The 19,350-nt window shown below is 39.6% G+C and overlaps 1 protein-coding gene and 1 pseudogene across 2 annotated transcripts in view; both read left to right on the top strand.

Annotated features, from left to right (window-relative positions):
* LRP6 (LDL receptor related protein 6) overlaps positions 1 to 19,350 on the top strand; it is a 157,940-nt gene that overhangs the window by 53,471 nt on the left and 85,119 nt on the right. For both annotated transcript variants that reach the window (XM_010370998.2, XM_030939468.1), the window contains exon 3: positions 14,825 to 15,022. In XM_010370998.2, coding sequence (XP_010369300.1) covers positions 14,825 to 15,022 — 198 coding nt within the window. The remainder of the gene's footprint in view (positions 1 to 14,824; positions 15,023 to 19,350) is intronic.
* LOC104668359 lies at positions 17,482 to 18,760 on the top strand (annotated as a pseudogene).

Here is a 19,350-nt window from a genome sequence, read left to right as displayed (position 1 = left end):
TTCACATTGTTTTCAGGCCCTCATATTTAAAATTTCAATTTTAAATCATTATAAAACAATGTTGCATTATGGCCATTGTGGGTAACAAAGTCACTTTGAAATGTGCTGGAAGATCCAGGACATTCAGAAATCTAATAGGTTTTGGCTTATGATAGAGTAGTCTCCAAATCTTTCTCTCTTCTCCCTGTTTGTGTGTGTGTGTGGGTGGATTTAATTAAGACAGAAGAAAGTGAAGTGAAAGTCTGTTTCAGCGAATAGGAGTAGAGGAGAGGTGTAGAAGACCATAACCGCTTTGAAGATTTTTGAAAAAGATGAAGCAATTAGGCAGTTATATTAGTCTGTCACACAAATAGATTATTTTTTTTTTGAGACAGAGTTTCACTCTCATCGCCTAGGCTAGAGCGCAGTGGCCAGATCTTGGCTCCCTGCAACCTCTGCCTTCTGGGTTCAAGGGATTCTCCTGCCTCAACTTCACAGGTAGCTGGGGTTACAGGTGCTCACCACCATGCCTGGCTAATTTTTGTATTTTTAGTAGAGACAGGGTTTCACCATGTTAGCCAGGTTGGTCTCGAACTCCTGACCTCAGGTCATCCGCCCCCCTCGGCCTCTCAAAGTGTTGGGATTACAGACATGAGCCACCACGCCCGGCCACAGATAGATTCTTAAAAGAAAACTCTGATCTTTAATACCTGAAAACACTGCTGAAATCTTAAATCTTAGTCCTTGGCCAGGGGCGGTGGCTCACGCCTGTAATCCCAGCACTTTGGGAATCCGAGGCAGGTGGATCACCTGAGGTCAGAAGTTTGAGACCAGCCTGGCCAACATGGTGAAACCCTGTTTCTACTAAAAATACAACAAATTAGCTGGACGTGGTGGTGGGTGCCTGTAATTCCAGCTGCTTGAGAGGCTGAGGCAGGAGAATTGCTTGAACTCCGGAGGCAGAGGTTGCAGTGAGCCGAGATCGTGCTATTGCACTTCAGCTTGGGCAACAAGAGTGAAACTCCGCCTCAAGAAAAAATAATAAAAAAAAAACTTAGTCTTTACTGATTAAGGCCTTTAGTAATAGTAAACAACAGTACTGTTTTTATCAGACTATTTTTATTACCTTTTTTTTTTTTTTTCATTATTTCTGCACAGTTTGCTATCCCCTCAAATCTCAGGGGTCAGTGGGAGAACCTGTGATATTTTATTTCCGTGTGATGTCCCTCCCTTCTCAAACTTGCGCTTATTAGGAAGTGTTTGTAAAAATGTTAACTTTACGTTTATTCGTAAGGATGTCAGAAACTGCAAATAAAAATGAGTTACCAAAACCTCAGGGGTTTGGTCTAGGTCATGCTACTCACTGCAGAGAAAGCCAGTGACTGAGACAAGTATTGCCAAGGAAGAAGGCTTCAACTGGGTGCTGCAGCCAAGAAGATGGGAGCTCCGTCTCAAATCCATCTCCCTGAGTGACTAAAACGAAGGGTTCACATAGCAGGGAAGAAATGTAAAAGAAACAGGAACTAAGGTGGGCGGAGGAAGCAATCATGATTAATGAGTTGTCTAGCATCTTATTGTCTGTCTGGATGTGGTGATCTGGTGAGTTTCATTTCTTTGATACTTTGAGAGACCTAAAGGTCATTTCCTGAGGAAGGAACTCAGATAAAACAAATATAAGATTCAAGCTTTAAGACCAGAAGGGTCAACTTCTATGTTTATCCAAAAAATTATCTAGGGAAGTAATGGATTGGTTTCAAATGGAGAAAACTCATTCCATATTCCCCCAACCAGGAAAACTGTTTTTTCTATGCTTGCTTACAGAAATAGGCTCTGATAGTTCAAGGAAAAAGTTCTCACATGAGTTAGAAATTTCAAATAAATGCAACCAAAAGATTAGTCTTAGCATATTTTACAAATGAGATCATGAATTTTAAGCTTTTGCCTTTTAAGAATTAAGCTTATGTATTTATTTTGCAGGAATGTGTTTTTGATGATTAAAGACTTCAGATTCTTACTATATAACATAGTTGATTTATGAGATATCTGAAGAATGGGTTTTTAGTAAGCTGAGTGGGCCTTTGAATGGCACATTGTATTCACCTGTTATGAAAAGGAAGCTTATCTTTACTGTATAAGGGGGTGTTAGGTTTAACATAAAGGAAGTGTTTGTATTCAGTGCTTGCAAATATTAACTGAGATGTTTTGTTAAAGAATAAAGGAAAATTTCCTTTTTTTTTGTTGCGTAAATGCTATTTTGTCCTAAATTTTCTCTTGTAATATACCTGCATCCAATATTCTTTTACTTATGACATATTTTTGAAAATGTATTTTGAGAGTGGGGTGCTACTTAGCTTCTTGGTTATTGTTATAAAATAGGAAGTAGTGTGTCCAGAATTGGTGGGTTCTTAGTCTCACTGACTTCAAGAATGAAGCCGCAGACCCTCGCGGTGAGTGTTACAGTTCTTGAAGATGTGTGTCTGCAGTTTCTTCCTTCTGGTGGGTTCATGGTCTCGCTGGCTTCAGGAGTGACGCTGCAGACCTTCACAGTGTTACAGCTCATAAAGGCAGCGTGGACCCAAAGAGTGAGCGACAAGATTTATTGCAAATAGGGAAGGAACAAACCTTCCACAGTGTGGAAGGGGACCCAAGGGGGTTGCCTCTAGCTGGGGCAGCCTGCTTTTATTCCCTTATCTGGCCCCATCCACACCCTGCTGATTGGTCCATTTTATGGAGAGCTGATTGGGCCACTTTACAGAGAACTGATTGGTTCATTTTGACAGAGTGCTGATTGATGCATTTACAATCCTATAGCTAGACATAAAAGTTCTCTAAGTCCCCACTAGGTTAGCTAGATACCGATATTGATTGGTGTATTTACAAATCCTGAGCTAGACACAGTGCTGATTGGTGTATTTACAAACCCTGAGCTAGACAGTGAGTGCTGATTGGTGTATTTATAATCCCTTAGCTAGACATAAAAGTTCTCCAAGTCCCCACTAGATTCAGGAGCCCAGCTGGCTTCACCTAGTGGAGCTTGCACTGGGGCCGTGGGCCGAGCTGCCTGCCAGTCCTGCGCAATACACCTGTACTCCTCAGGCCCTGGGCGGTTGATGGGACCCAGCACCCTGGAGGGTGCTTTTCGGGGAGGCTCCAGCCAAGTGGGAACCCACCACACAGGAACCCACCATGGTTGGGGGTGAATGGGGGAGCTGGTTTGGGCATGGCGGGCTGCAGGGCTGCGAGCCCTGCCCCGTAGGGAGGCGGCTGAGGCCCGGTGAGAATTTGAGATGCATGCAGGCCGGCAGTGCTGGGGGACCCTGCACAACCTCCGCAGCTGCTGGCCCAGGTGCTAAGCCCCTTGCTGCCGTGGGCCGGCGGTGGCGCTGGCCGGCCTCTCCAAGTGCGGGGCTGCCAAGCCCGAGCCCGCTGGAACTCGCGCTGGCCTGTGAACACCTCACAAAGCCTGGGTTCCCATGCGTGCCTCTCCCTCCACACCTCCCTGCAAGTGGAGGGAACTGGCTCCGGCCTCAGGCAGCCCAGAGAGGGGCTCCCACAATGCAGTGGCAGGCTGAAGGGCTCCTCAAGCGCCACCAGAGTGGGTGCAGAGGCCGAGGAGGCGCCGAGAGAGGGCTGCAAGCACATGGTCACCTCTCATCAGCAGGGAGTTTAGATTACTAAATGACCCCATGGGGGTGTGTAATGGTAAAAGTCTAAGAGAAGATAAATGTGAAGAACTGTCCTGCAAACAGATCAGAGCAGAAGGGTCAAAGCCAGTAGGAAAGATATTTTTATTTTATATAAAGTATCTTATTTTAATCCTTACATCCCCTAGTGAAGTATTCATTTTGCAGATGAAAATTAAAACTATGGTCACATGATTATCCAAGATTGGTATTAATAGAGCTAATATTAAATCTGTGAGACATCATTGGTATAAAAAAATAGATGTTAAACCAATAGATGAGGAAAATTTACTGTACGTTGCAATTTATAATGTGATCAAAGGAGTGGGAATCAAGAGGGAAGGGACTTCATACTAGAAGAATTTACCGTTAGGAAAGAAAAAATCAGTTTATATCAGTATCTCATGTCATACTTCAGATACATTTTAGACGGATAAAAATTTTTAAGTGAAAACTTAAACATCGAATGAAAACGTGAATGTTTAATCTTTGAAGAGAGAAGGGCTTTTTAAGCATGAAAGCAATGGAAGAGATTGCAAAGAAAAATATTGAGTCAACCAAATTTTGATTCAAGCAAAAAAAGACAAAGAAAAATATTTGTAACAGATATATTAATAATAGACGTAGAGTTAGCCTTGATATATAAGAAGTGCATACAAATTAATAAGAAAAATGCTGAATCCCCAATAGCTAAACTGAAAAAAATAGTAAATGTTTTTCCTACTTTTGTCTCTAAAAGGATTTAAGATGTTTTAGGAAGATAGAAAAAAAGATGCAAAATAAATAAATGTGTTAATTTTATAAAATAAAATTTTAAAAATGAGATGTGAATATGAGTATAAATGTAAGATGAGACCAGGAGTGAAAATTCGTATACCAAAACATATGCCATTAATTCCATTATACTTCCACACACATTTGATTTTAAGCCAAATTCTTTAGGGAAGAAAGTATCAGGTATGAGTAAATGTCCTTTAGATAAAAGCTGTTCACTGAAAAAAATCTTTACTCCAGGTGATGAAACCAGTTTCTTCCTATTAGTCCTCTAAAGAAGCTGCTATGTGATACAATGAAAAACATATTCAACAACATCTCTATAATATCCACAGTGACACATTTCTTTAGCATTTGTCGCTGCAGCATCCAGGCAAAGTGCAATTCAGTGAAAGCAGGTGAGGTGAGCTGGATAAGTTCTGATTCTCAAGATCAAGAATTCTCAAGGTCAAGGACAAAATTTTCCTCAGAAACTAATTTTGATGTATTTGTTAGAAAAGGTAGTTGAAGTTCTCATAAAGCATGACTGAAATAAATTTACCTTAAAAAAATAAAATTCTCTCTATGAGACCATTTAATGAAAAAGTCAGTGAAGCATATATAGCTTCCAGATTTGAGTGACAGGATATTGTAGTATACCTTCTGAGACAAACTAGTTGCAAAATATATAAAGAGATTGATTATATAGAATCATAAATAAACCAGTAAAACTTCATAAGTGTTGCTATGGACATCTGTATGGTGGGGACACAAAGGAGAGAGTATTCACTTTTACTTGGCAGAGAGGCGGTGGGGAGGCGCTATTTTAGGGTGCTGCTTGTTAGCTGAGCAGTTGTTGGCTAGAGGGACAAGGTGTGAAAGTGGGTAATAATTTTTAGTCCGTAGAAATATTATGTGCCAGGTTCTCTTCATGCTTTTGCACATTCAGAGAAAAGCAGCTCGTAACTGGAGCATAGCAGAATAATAATGGTAATCAGTAAAATGAAATTTTACCTGTGTTTTTCAAGGATATGGCCTTGTTAATAAGACAGATACAAGATGTCCCACGAGCAGGTGAATGCAGACCATTATTAAGTATTTGAGTGCTGACTGTGTACTTGGCATTATGCTAGATTGTTTTAGGATAGGGGATGCAACAAAAAATAAAACAAGGTTCTTATTCTCAAGGACCTGGAATCTAGAGTGGTGGAAAACATGTGGATAAACAGTCCTAATACTGCATTTGAAATGTACAGAGATGTAGTTTGTACCTGGAGCATAGTATCAGAACAACATGCAGGAGCACGGAGGAGAGAGTGTGCTTAAAGAGGGGCATTCCTGACAGTTAATATTTCATTTTTATTAAACTTAGAGGCGCTCAAAATGTGTCACCTTTGATTCTTTGGAAAGAGGAAAGACGTATAACAGCAATTTTGAAAAATTATTAGCATTTTCTTTGATGATCGTTGGGAATTAAATTGATATAATCTGTTACCCGCTTTCAGGTTATAATCTTTAACTTCTAGTAATGGTTTACCAATATTATTTATGAATTAAATATATTCTTTGCGTTATGTCCACTATTTAAAACTAATCAACTAGACTGGGTGCTTAAGGCTGTTCATGAGGTTCTTATTTTCTCCGGGGCAACCAGTTTATACATTCAGAATTTCATGGTGATGCATACTGTCACAAGCAAGTAATTAAGTAGAATTATTATCCCTATTGAGGGACAGGTGAAAACATGGGATGACATAGCCATCCCTACTCTGGATACAGAAGGAAAAACAGTGAGGTTAGGATGCTTTAGTTCATCCATATTTGAACTCATCATCTTACCATCCCAAACCATGTATATCTAATTCCATTCCAGACTCTCTTTTTTTTGAGATGGAGTGTTGGTCTGTTGCCCAGACTGGAGTGCAGTGGGATGATCTTGGCTCACTGCAACCTCCACCTCCCAAGTTCAAGCGATTCTCCTGCCTCAGCCTCTCAAGTAGCTGGGATTACAGGTGCCTGCCACCATGCCCAACTACTTTTTGTATTTTTAGTCAAGATGGGGTTTGGAGTTTCAGCATGTTGGGCAGGCTGGTCTCAAAATGCTAACCTCATTATCCGCCCATCTCGGCCTCCCAAAGTGCTGGGATTACAGGTGTGAGCCACTGCACCCGGCCCAGACTCTTTTATCTGTTTACTCTTATGTTCTCTGTAAAAACAATCACAGAAACCAACCTGCTAACATGAATGCTTTCACTATCCTCTTTTATTAATTTCTACTTATTTTAAAAATACGATACCAACACATGATCAAGTAGAGGGGAAGTGTAGAAGTATGTCCGATTTCTTCACAATTCTTTTTTTCTTTTCACTTCTATTAGGAAGCAGAAATCCGTAAATTCTTCAAACTCCTCTTCACTTAAAGCCTAATCTAACTAGAGTAAGGTAGGAACATGGGGTCAGGAATCAAGTTCAGGGATTAGTAACAAGAAGGGTGTGAATTTTACACGACACTTTTCTTTTTCACATTAAAATCGGAACTATTTTCACTGGCTGCATTTTCTTTTTCTTTTCTTTTCTTTTATTTTTTTAGTAGAGACAGGGTTTCACCGTGTTAGCCAGGATAGTCTCGATCTCCTGACCTCGTGATCCGCCCGTCTCAGCCTCCCAAAGTGCTGGGATTACAGGCTTGAGCCACCGCGCCCGGCTTGCATTTTCAATTTGAGATTTTTGAAGTTTCCCCCAAAATAAATTTGATGACAACAAAATGTTTTTGAAGACCTGTGGCTTTTTTTTTTGGAGACTTGAGTCTCGCTCTGTCGCCCAGGCTGGAGTGCAGTGGCCGGATCTCAGCTCACTGCAAGCTCCGCCTCCCGGGTTTACGCCATTCTCCCGCCTCAGCCTCCAGAGTAGCTGGGACTACAGGCGCCCGCCACCTCGCCCGGCTAGTTTTTTTTTTTTTTTGTATTTTTTAGTAGAGACGGGGTTTCACCGTGTTAGCCAGGATGGTGTCGATCTCCTGACCTTGTGATCCACCCGTCTCGGCCTCCCAAAGTGCTGGGATTACAGGCTTGAGCCACCGCGCCCAGCCTGGACCTGTGGCTTTTTATAGGTCCTTTCAGAGTTATTTACATACATCACATTAATGTTCTTAGAATTAGCATGGCTCAACACTGTTGGATTGACTTAGTTTCATATGCAACTCCTAATTGTGATTTATTTTGCCCTGTTACTGTAGACCAACTTCTTTGACTGTTACTATCCTTTTTACTTTATCTACCTTTTCTAACCAACTTTCACTTATTTTTACACTGATTTTTCTGTTATTCTGTTGACTGGTGGTCTGGATACAGAAGGAGAAACAGTGAGGTAAGGATACTTCAGTTCATCCTTATTTGAACTCATCATCTTGCTATCCCAAACCACATCTAATTCCATGTTATGTTGAATGAGACCAATACACACGCATTCACATATGCAAATCTTGGGACCATCATAGTATCCTTTCTCGTTCTTCTTTCATGTTGATCCAGTCCTCAACTTTTGTTGCCTTCATTAGTTCTTACTTGGAATATTTCAGTTTTCTGGCTTTTTCTAGTTTCTTCTTCCTCTAGCCAGTCCCTCAATGTTATTGTCACTGGAGTCCAAGTTTCTTAGTATAGTGGAATAATACACGTAGGATTTCTTTCATTGCCAGTGTACTTCACAGTGTGCTGCAGCTCTATTGATCTTCTTGCTGTTTATTGAATATATCATGACTTCATATGCTGTGTCCTCTTCCTGGAACACTATTTCCTATTTTGGCAACTGCCTAAGTAAAATACTTTCTCTGGTATGTTTTATTGACAACTCTTACATTCACTGACTTGCCAGTCACTTCTCTATACTCTCAGAGCCTCCTGTTTATACCTTCCTCAATATACTTGCCACTCCTTGTCTATATTGCAAATTTTGTAAGGTCAATAGTTTTGCCTTGCTTATTTTCATATTCCCTATATCAGGCATGGTGCTTAACTCCTAATAGGTGCTCACCACTTTAATAGGTGTTCAGAACCTTAAGAAAATTGAATAATATCTTGGTAACTTAAAAAATGCTGTTTAAAAAATTTTCTGTGTCTTAATCACTTTCTTGGTTACATTTGTAATGAGCTTTTTAACTTAAAAGTTAATCAAATAATGAAAATGTGTAGTATTTATAGATGAAATTTATTCCTTTATATTTTAAATATTTGCGCAAATGAAGGCACATCTGTAATCTGTTTAAAAATGCTAAATTATCAAGTTCTCATCTGACAAATGCCTTCGTTTCACTTATTGTAGTTGGAATCTTTATCTGGGTCTTATCCTTGAAAAAACATGACTTGATTTATTTTTTAGGTTGAATAATGAAGGGATTATCCATTAGCTTTGGTACATAGTAGCATGCAAATACTTTTATTCATTACTAAAATCTTGTTAGGCCGACTCACTCATTTGTAACATTTTATTTCACTATAAACTAGACACTGAGTTACAAAGTTAAATGCTTAGATTAGTTACAGTTAGGAAACCTACCTAAATTATACAAAAAAGACAATAGCTCTTATTGCATTTTCCATCTTTATAGTGTGCAAATTGCTTCTGGTCATCCCAGCCTGCGATGGCAACATTTCAAACTTCGTATCATGTAATCTCAAGTATATGCATTTTGCACACACAATGCAGAGTATAGGTTAGTAGATACTGCAGTGAAAATAACTTTTTACTTCTCTACGCTTGTTTGTTTAAAGATACTGGTAGTTTTCATTTTATGTATTAATAGAGAGAAGACGAGAGGGGGCTAATGAATTGTGCTGTGGACTTTTTTTTAACTATATTACTCTATCAAGATGGAAATATCAGTTGATTTGTGCGTTAAAGATATCCTGAGGAGAAATCTAATTCATGTAATAGACATATGCACACAAAACCATTTCACTGTTTCTGGCTGTTCCTATGCTTAGGTTATTAACCTTCTATACTTCCTTTCTTTTCTTGTAGCATCTCATGTGTCTTACCCATTTCAGTGTGCATTGAATTGGGGGTGAGAGGAGAAATTGAAAATGGAAAGCACAAGATCTGAATTCATCTTTATTAAAAAAAAAAAAAAAACGTGCAATGTGCCAGTCATTGTGATGTGGTATAACACCTAGTCTTTACCTTTGAGTTCTTTATAATTTGTCTACAAACTCTGATTAAGTCCTATAGTATAACAAAACGTGCCAAGAGCTCGTAAGAGGGAATAACTTTGCCTTAGTAAGCTGGGAAAGGTTTCTAAGAAAAGTTACCTTTGAATTAACTTTTAAAAATAGTCTATGTTTCTTATTCATGTTTTAAGCAACTTTACTGAGTTAGAATTTACATGGAAAAAATTCATACATTTTTTGTTGAGTGTTTAATAGACTTTGATAAATATACCTAAGACAAACATTCATCTCTCCACTTCAGAAGGTGCCTTAAGCCCCTTTACAGTCAATCCCTTACTCCCCAGTAACTGTGAATCTGGTTTTTATCACCATAGATTAGTTTTTGTGATTTTACATCTATAGCTTCGTATAATGGGATCACGTAGTAGGTACTCTTTTATGTGTGGTTTCTTTTGTTCAACAGAATTTTAAAAAGTCATCCTTGTCATTGACAAGTAGTTCTTTTATGTTGCTGAATAGTATTCCATTGTATGGATATATTATAGTTAATATGGATTGTGGATTCTGACCCCTCCCTGGGCTTGTTGCCATTGTTGTGTGTGTTTGTTTAATGACTTTCCTGGATTAATTTTGTTGTCTGTTTTCCTTTTAAAATATTTCTTATGCCTGACTTTCTAGGGATTGCCTCTGTGTCACTCTTATCTTAGTGGTCAGCTAATGATTGCTTAAAGGTTGTTCCTAAACACCAGCAAGTTAGTGTTCCCCCATTTTCCTGTGGACCTGTTTATGGTTTGGAGAATGTCTTAAAATTTTAGGCAATTTCAAATTTGACCCATATTCAGTCAGAAACTAGCTTGCAAATATTCTTTCTGGTGTAGTCTTATATATGCACACAGCCTTCCTGACTACCAAGAATGAATATCCACTTAAGGCTCTTCTTGGCAGTCTTTTTCCTAGGATCTTCCTGTTAGATTTCTGGCTAGTTTGCTATTTTGTTGTTTGCCCTCACCAGAGTCACTTATCACTTAGATAATGGCCCTCCTGATGCCTGCCACTGAAAACATTATTATTATTATTGTATTGTTTTTTGACAGAATCTCATTCTGTCGCTGGAGTTATGTGGTGTGATCTTGACTCACTGCATCCTCCACCTCCCAGGTTTAAGCGATTCTCCTGCCTCAGCCTCCCCTGCCTCAGCCTCCTGAGTAGCTGGGACTACAGGTGCACACCACCATGCCCAGCTAATTTTTGTATTTTTAATAGAGACAGGGTTTTACCATGTTGGCCAGGACGGTCTCGACCTCTTGACCTCGTGATCTGCCTGCCTCGGCCTCCCAAAGTGCTGGGATTACAGGCATGAACCACTGCGCCCAGCCCACTCTTGCTTTTAATAACATTCCTGGGTACAGATTTTTCCATGCGTTGTTCCAAATAAGGTCAGTCCCATCTTGCCTGGGAAGGTAGCTACCACTCTTTATGGCCTGCCATGTTTGCCCACAGTAGAATGGTTATGCCACAAACCTAGCAGTATGGATGGGGATAGGAGTAGCCCCTAGCTAAAATACCACAGTTCTTAGTGAGATGCAGTATATTTTTCTCGAATAAATGCTTCTCATTTTGTTGTATGACCTTTGATCAGTTTTTGGAGGCTTTGGTGGTTAGTTTTGACAATCTTGTCTTTTTTTCATTGCTTCGGGGAGAGAATTTGCTCAACTTACAGAACCTATTTAGAAGACCTGGCCTTAGGATTTTTTTAGTTTTCCTCTAGTTTTTTCCCAAACCGCAGGCATTTTTTTCTCCCTCCTGAAAACACAAACCAGTCATTTCATCTCCAATTTTATTTTATTATGATTTTTTCATTTTAAAAATTAGAGACAGCATCTTGCTGTGTTGCCCAGGCTGTTCTTGAACTCCTGGACTCAGACAGTTCTCCTGCCTTGGCCTCCCAAAGTTCTAGGATTTGCAGCATGGGTCACCGTACCTGGCCATCACCTTTAATTTTAAAAGTCTTGAAGTGCCTTCATGTTGTTCTCAGAATAAAAATGAAAAATTCTTTTTTTTTTTTCAAGATGGAGTCTCGCTCTGTTGCCCAGGCTGGAATGCAGTGGCGCAATCTCTGCTCACTGCAAGCTCCATGTCACGGGTTCACGTCATTCTTCTGCCTCAGCCTCCCCAGTAGCTGGGACTACAGGCACCCGCCACCACGTCTGGCTAATTTTTTTGTATTTTTAGTAGAGATGGGGTTTCACCATGTTAGCCAGGATGGTCTTGATCTCCTGACCTCGTGATCTGCCCGCCTCGGCCTTCCAAAGTGCTAGGATTACAGGCGTGAGCCACTGCTCCCGGCCAAAATGAAAAATTCTAACGTGGTCTGGTCTACCTTCCTATATATAGTCATGTGTTGCTTAACAGTAGGGACATGTTCTGAGAAATGTTGAGTGATTTCATCATGTGTGAACATCATGTATTACACAAACCTAGATGGTACAGCCTACTATACACCTAGGCTATATAAGATAGCTTATTGCTGCTGGACTATGAACCTGTACAGCATGCTACTATACTGAATGTGGTGGCAGTCATAACACCATGGTAAGTATTTGTGTATCTAAACATAGAAAAGGTATAGTAACAATACAGTATTGTAATTTATAGGACCACCATTTTATAGATAGTCTGTTGTTGACCACATTGTTACACAGCTCATGGCCACAGTTATATCCTGTATTAATCTAGTCTATACCGCTCATTCTGGATAGTGTCCAACTACTGTTGTCAATCTAGGGAGCATTTTGTTTTCTCTTCCTTAAAAATCAAGGCTCTGACATATGACATACACATTGATTTTAGAATTTAAGAGATGTGGGTTTGAATTTCTGTTCTTCATTTGTTAGCAATGTGACTTGGAATGACGTGCTTACATTTCTCAGTTTTCTCATCAAAATGTGGTGATGAACAAATAATATTTTGTAAGGTTGCTTAAGGTTTAAGTAAGATAATGTATGTAAAGCCATTAGCACAGTGCCTTGTATCTAGAAGGTGTATTTTTCCCCCTACATGATATTCTCCTCATCATTCCTTTGAGTAAGCAGTTCATATGAAATAGTGGAGATATCAATATGCATAAGTAGATTCATTTCAGTGTTACCATTCCACCAATTATTTGAGTAAAACTTATACCTGAATTTCATTTGGGTTTCAGCACATTTATTAAGTGCCTGATCTGTTTCATAGCACCCTCATTACTTTTTTTTTTTTTTTTTGAGACAGAGTCTTGTTCTGTTACCTAGGCTGGAGTGCAGTGGCATACAGTCTCAGCTCACTACAACCTCGGCCTCCTGGATTCAAGCGATTTTCCTGCCTCAGCCTCCTGAGTAGCTGGGATTATAGGCACCTGCCACTACACCTGACTAATTTTTGTGTTTTTAGTAGAGATGGGGTTTCACCATGTTGACCAGGCTGGTCTTGAACTCCTGACCTGAAGTGATCCACCCACCTTGGCCTCCCAAAGTGCTAGGATTACAAGTGTGAGCCACCATTCCTGGCCCCTCATTAACTTTTGAAAATATGCTTTTAAGTGAAGTATAACACATTAAGAGTTTTTCTATTTTTTTTTTCTTTTTTGAGACGGAATTTCACTCTTGTCGTCTAGGCTAGAGTACAATGGTGCGATCTTGGCTCACTGCAACCTCCGCCTCCCAGGTTCAAGCAATTCTCCTGCCTCAGCCTCCCTAGTAGCTGGGATAACAGGCGCCCTCGGCTCACTTTTTTTTTTTTTTTTTTTTTTTTTTTTTGTATTTTTAGTAGACATGGGGTTTCACCATGTTGGCCAGGCTGGTCTCGAACTCCTGACCTCAGGTGATCCGCCTGACTCAGCTTCCCAAAGTGCTGGGATTACAGGTGCCTCGACCCTCCGAAAGTGCTGGGATTACAGGCACCTCAACCTCCCAAAGTGCTTGGATTACAGGTGCCTCGACCTCCCAAAGTGCTGGGATTACAGGCATGAGCCACCACTCCCAGCCCAAGAGAGTTTTTCTTTTACATCAAAGAAAAATTTCTTTTTCTGTAATGAGACTATTAGGTGTTTCATTTTTTATTTTGAAAAGTCTTCAAACTGGTGGAATAAAAGCAAAAGTAGTATAGCAAACCCCTCTATATCCTAACTACAATACAATTAGCATATTTAGGAAATTAACATTAGTACAGTGCTATGTAATTTGACACCACATCAGTTTTTCCTGTTCCCCCCAGTGATGTCTCCATAGCATTTCTTTTTCCTACTTCATCAGTCCAAGATCATACACTTGATGTAGTTATCATGTCTCTTTGCTCTCCTCCAATCTAGATTGGTTCCTCACCCCCCCTTTTTTTTTTTTTGACTTTTATGACATTGATATTGTCAAAGGCCAACTGTTTTGTAGTGTTTCTCAACTTGAGTCACACTGTTTCCTCATAATTTTATTTGGGGTATGCATTTTTTGGGGGCAGGAATAATATGGAAGAGAGACCATATCAAAGACACTATGTTCTGTAAAGGTATATCATATGAAGAGGTATATAATGCCAGTTTGTTCTCTTATTGGAGATGTTAATTTAGATGACTCAGTTAAGGTGGTATGCACTGGGTTTATTTTCTCTAAAGTTATCACTTTCTTCTTTGTTGTTAACAAGTAATCTGTGGGGAGATACATTGAAATGGTGTAAATATCCTTTTTACCAATTCATTTTGATTCAGTGGTTTTTGGATCCTTGATGATACTTGTCTGAATCAGATATTACCAGGGTGCAAATGGTAGGTATTAGAATTTCAAAATACAATTTCTAAGAGTTTTAGTTTTAGTGTCCCCTGAAATGAGGTGGTTTTTTTTTTTTTTTTTTTTGGAGACGGAGACTTGCTGTGTTGCCAGGCTGGAGTGCAGTAGCATGATCTCGGCTCTCTGCAACCTCTGCCTCCCGAGTTCAGCCGATTCTCCTGCCTCAGCCTCCTGAGTAGCTGGGACTACAGGCACACACCACCACCATGCCCAGCTAATTTTTGTATTTTTAGTAGAGACGGGGTTTCACCCTGTTGGCCAGGATGGTCTTGATCTCTTGACTTCATGATCTGCCTGCCTTGGCCTCCCAGAGTGCTGGGATTACAGGTGTGAGCCACCGCGCGCGGTCTGAGCTTTCTTTAATAGTAATAATTACAGAGTATTTGATTGATATCTGCTTTGTCATGGCTTTAATTATTTTTATGATTTTTAGGTTCATGTACTGGACAGACTGGGGAGAAGTGCCAAAGATAGAACGTGCTGGAATGGATGGTTCAAGTCGCTTCATTATAATAAACAGTGAAATTTACTGGCCAAATGGACTGACTTTGGATTATGAAGAACAAAAGCTTTATTGGGCAGATGCAAAACTTAATTTCATCCACAAATCAAATCTGGATGGAACAAATCGGTAAGATGATAAGATTAAAAAAAAACTTTTAAGAAAACTCCATGAAACTTTAATCTATTAAAAGTACAAAGTCTAATTTTATTAAGAAATATGTTTATTTTTGATTAAGTGCCAGAGGGAAAGAAGAATAGTCTTTTAGTTAGCTCTTTAAAAGTGCTTTAAAAGTAATTACATTTATCATCCATTTTGATAGCATTTAGAATTTGCAGGCTGTATTTACTCTTTCCTTACTCTGAGCTAATTTAGTTCTTCAGTGGTTCTCCACCAGGGGTGGCATCTTTACTCCCTTTGTTTGGAAATGTGTGGAGAATTTTGTTTAACCCAAGGACTGGGAGTGCTACTAGTATTTTAGTTCTGGTGTTAGGGAAAGGTCCAAGGTTGCTAAACATCCTGCAGTGTGCTGGGCATCAGTACAACAAAGAGTGTCCCACGCAAAATGACCAGTAAAGCCCCCGAGTCCTGCTAATGGAACTTTGATAAATCTCTGCACTAGGATGGGGTTTGGTCAGCATTTTCTGTAAAGGCTCAGATAGTAAATATTTTAGGCTTATGATCTCTGGTTCAGCTACTTCTGCTACTGTAGTTTAAAAGCAGCTATAGTAATGCATAAGGGAATAGGCATGACTGTGTCCCAGCAAAACTTTATTTATCTATTTACATATTTATTTTAGACAGTCTTGCCCTGTCATCCAGGCCGGAATGCAGTAGCGTGATCTCAGCTCAGTGCAACCTCTGTCTCAAGCGATCTTCCTGCCTCAGCCTCCCGAGTAGCTGGGACTATAGGCACACGCCATCACATCATGCTAATTTTTGTATTTTTTGTAAAGATGGCGTGTCACTATGTTGCCCAGGCTGGTCTTATCCCTGAGCTCCAAGTGATTCACCGGCCTCGGCCTCTGAAAGTGCTAGAATTACAGGCATCAGCCATAGCACCCGGCGTAAAACTTTATTTGTAAAGCACAATGAGCCTGTGGGCTCTAGTTTGCTCATCCCTGGACAAGGAGAAAACCTACTGTGTGTACCATACATTTCAGTGTTCAAGGAAGACAAAGTCTATAATACATAAACACGGAATTTCTTCTCAGATTATGTTCAGATTTTTAAAGACATTTTATATTTGGATTCTTGTGTTTTAATGATAATTTTGGTTTTTGGTCTCAACCTGAGACCTCACCAAATGAGAGTTTTTGGTGATTGAAGGATTTTTTTCAATGTATAAACATTTATCAATTATCTGAACTAAGAATAAGGGACATTTAGAAGTACTGAAAGCCAGGAGAGATTTAGAGAATTCAGTTAAACTTTTTGTAATCATGGAGTTGGAGTATTTTTTGCCTTCTTTCAAAAAAGAGTGAAATGATATAGAACAATGTGGTTTAAAGTAAATTTAAATTTTTTAAACAAGTCAAAAAGTAAGTATATGATGAATATAGAAACAACTGCTGTTTTTGACCTCAAATCTGGCTGTGAGGGGGATTCGAGGAGGGTGGATGTGACCATGTCATAGTATTTTTGTTTTTGTTTTTAACTAAAACCTACAGAAACTAGATAGCAAATCCAAATCTATGGATAAAGTTGACCATAGCCTTAGGCATTTGAAAATAACTAGATAAGGGCAAACCACCAACAACCACTGACAGAAACTAGGTAGCAAATCCAAAAACATGGATAAAATTGACTATAGCCTTAGGCATTTGAAAGTACAACTAAATAAGAGCAAATCACCAACAGCCACAATACCTCCATGTTATCACTGTCTATGCAAGAATAAGCAGGGAGATTTAACAGGGTATCTCATAAGACTTGAAAGCAGGGGAACGCCAAAATAGCCACAACTATTTGCTGGACAAGAGGGTGGGTTATTTTAAGAACAGCAGCTGAAATGGGAGGGTGGGAGGGTTGCCCACTCCAATATTAGGCAAGTGCAGTGTGACCATGGTAAAGACAGAAGAAGCTAGAGTAATCTAGCCCCAGTGAACTCTCAAAATGGAACTACTGAAATGAACCTGCCAGAGTGCTCATCCAGGACAGAGCACCACACTGATTAAAACAAAACTGAATAGGACAGAATAATCCAAATTGAGCAGGATAGGGACAATAGAATAGAGGAGAAGGAGAGAGAAGGTTCAGATAAGGATGGGAAGATCAATGGCTAGTAGATCTCAGAAAGCAAGCTACCTGGTTTTTTAACATTATGTGAAAACAACAGAGGAATGAATTCTGTGACATTAGAAAAACTACCTTGAACTCTCCATTATTTTAAAAGTTCAGGAACACTAATTTTACATAGACAAGAGAAACAGAAAAGTATCAAGGTAAAATCCCATTTAAAGTTATTATAAAGGAAAAAACAAAAGCTCTTATAAATAAAAGCACCCCAGAAAAACATGACCGCACAACAGATCAAACCTCTATTATAAAATGAGCTGGAGAAGGAGGAGGCTGCGAATCACTTACAAATGATGTGGAAGCAGTACCCAAACCCTGAGTTCCAGGAGGGTGAGCGAGTGCTGTGCTTTCATGGGCTGCTTCTTTATGAAATGAAATGTGTAAAGGTTGCCATAAAGGACAAATAAGTGAAATACTTTATATATTACAGTGGTTGGAATAAAAATTGGGATGCATAGGTTCTCGAGAGCAGAGTACTCAAATACATGGACACCAATTTGCAGAAACAGAATTTCAAAAAGCCAATCAGGAGCGGTATGCAGAGGGGAAGCTGAGAGGCGCTGCCCCAAGAAAGAAGACATCTGGTCTGCAACAGAAAATGTTGAAGTGAAAACAAAAAAGAACAAACAGAAAATACCTGGAAATGGAGATGGTGGCAGTTCCAGTGAGATGCCTCAGCCTCCTTGGAAGAAAAGGGCCCAGGTAGATCCCACTCTTGAAAATGAGGACACATTCATGAACAGAGTTGAAGCTAAAAAGTGAAAATTCCTGAAGAGCTGAAATCATGGCTTGTTGATGACTGGGACTTAATTACTAGACAAAAACATCTCTTTTATCTTTCTGCCAAGAAGAATGTGGATTCCATTCTTCAGGATTATGCAAATTACAAAAAAATCTCATGGAAACACAGATAATGAGTATGCTGTTAATGAATTTGTGGCAAGGATAGAAGAATACTTCAACGTAATGTTGGGTACCCAGCTACTCTCCAAATTTGACAGACCACAGTATGCTGAAATTCTTGCAGATCACCCTCATGCATTCATGTCCCAGGTTTATGGAGTACCACATCTATTGATGTACAAATTAAAGCAATGTTGGCCTATACACCTCTGGATGAGAAGAGCCCTGTGGTGTTTTTTTTTTTTTTTTTTTTTTTTTTGAGATGGAGTCTTGCTCTGTTGCCCAAGTGGGAGTGCAGTGGCATGATCTCAACTCATTACAACCTCTGCCTCCCTGGTTCAAGCGATTCTCCTGACTCAGCCTCCTGAGTAGCTGGGATTGCAGGTGTGCACCACCACACTCATCTAAATTTTTGTATTTTTAGTAGCGACGGGGTTTCACCATGTTCGTCAGGCTGGCTCGAACTCCTGACGTCATGATCCACCCACTTCAGCCTCCCAAAGTGCTGGGATTACAGGCATGAGCCACTGCGCCTGGCAGAGCCTTGTTTTATTACTGAATTATCTTCACAGTTTCCTAAAGTACCTGGCAAAGAATTCTGCAGCATTTTTTAGTGCCCAGCAATTACAAATGGCTCCTCCAGAGAACCATCAGAAAGCTGTGTGAGAGGTGCTCTCACTCACTTAATGTTTGGATCTCTGTAAACATATTTTTGTTCTTAGTCTTTCTGTTGTACAAAGGATGTACTTTGAAGATGTTATTGTACAACAATTGATGTTTTTCTGTTTAATTTTAAACAGAAAATAAAAGGAGTAATAGCTCCTTTTTTCCTATCTTACCTTTTTTTTCACTTCAAAGTTGCTGCCAGTGTATTCAACAATGGACAACAGAGGCACATGCTGTAGAGTGTTTTATTGCCTAGTTGACAGAGCTGCCTTTGAATGCTGGTGGTCCTGTTCCTTTGACCCTACGTACTTTTATAATATGTGTTCATGCTATATGACAAAATGCTGTGATTCCTAGTGCCAAAGGTTCAATTCAGTGTATATAATTGAACACACTCATCCATGTGTTTTCCTTTTTGTTAGGGTTCTTAAATAGCCCATTCTTTGCAAGTCATCCGCGTTGTTCCTTAGGCGTTTAACTTTGCTCAGATTGTTGAAGAATGGTGTCTTGTTGCATGGTTTTTGTATTTGTATCTAGTGCACATTTTAACATGGTAGATGTGATGCATTATGTAGCTAGTTTTCTGAAAA

The sequence above is a fragment of the Rhinopithecus roxellana genome, chromosome 10 (assembly GCF_007565055.1).
Source record: "Rhinopithecus roxellana isolate Shanxi Qingling chromosome 10, ASM756505v1, whole genome shotgun sequence".
In the NCBI taxonomy this organism is placed as follows: Eukaryota; Metazoa; Chordata; class Mammalia; order Primates; family Cercopithecidae; genus Rhinopithecus; species Rhinopithecus roxellana.
The sequence above is the reverse complement of the archived record's forward strand: the minus strand, read 5'-3'. Positions and strand labels throughout refer to the sequence as shown.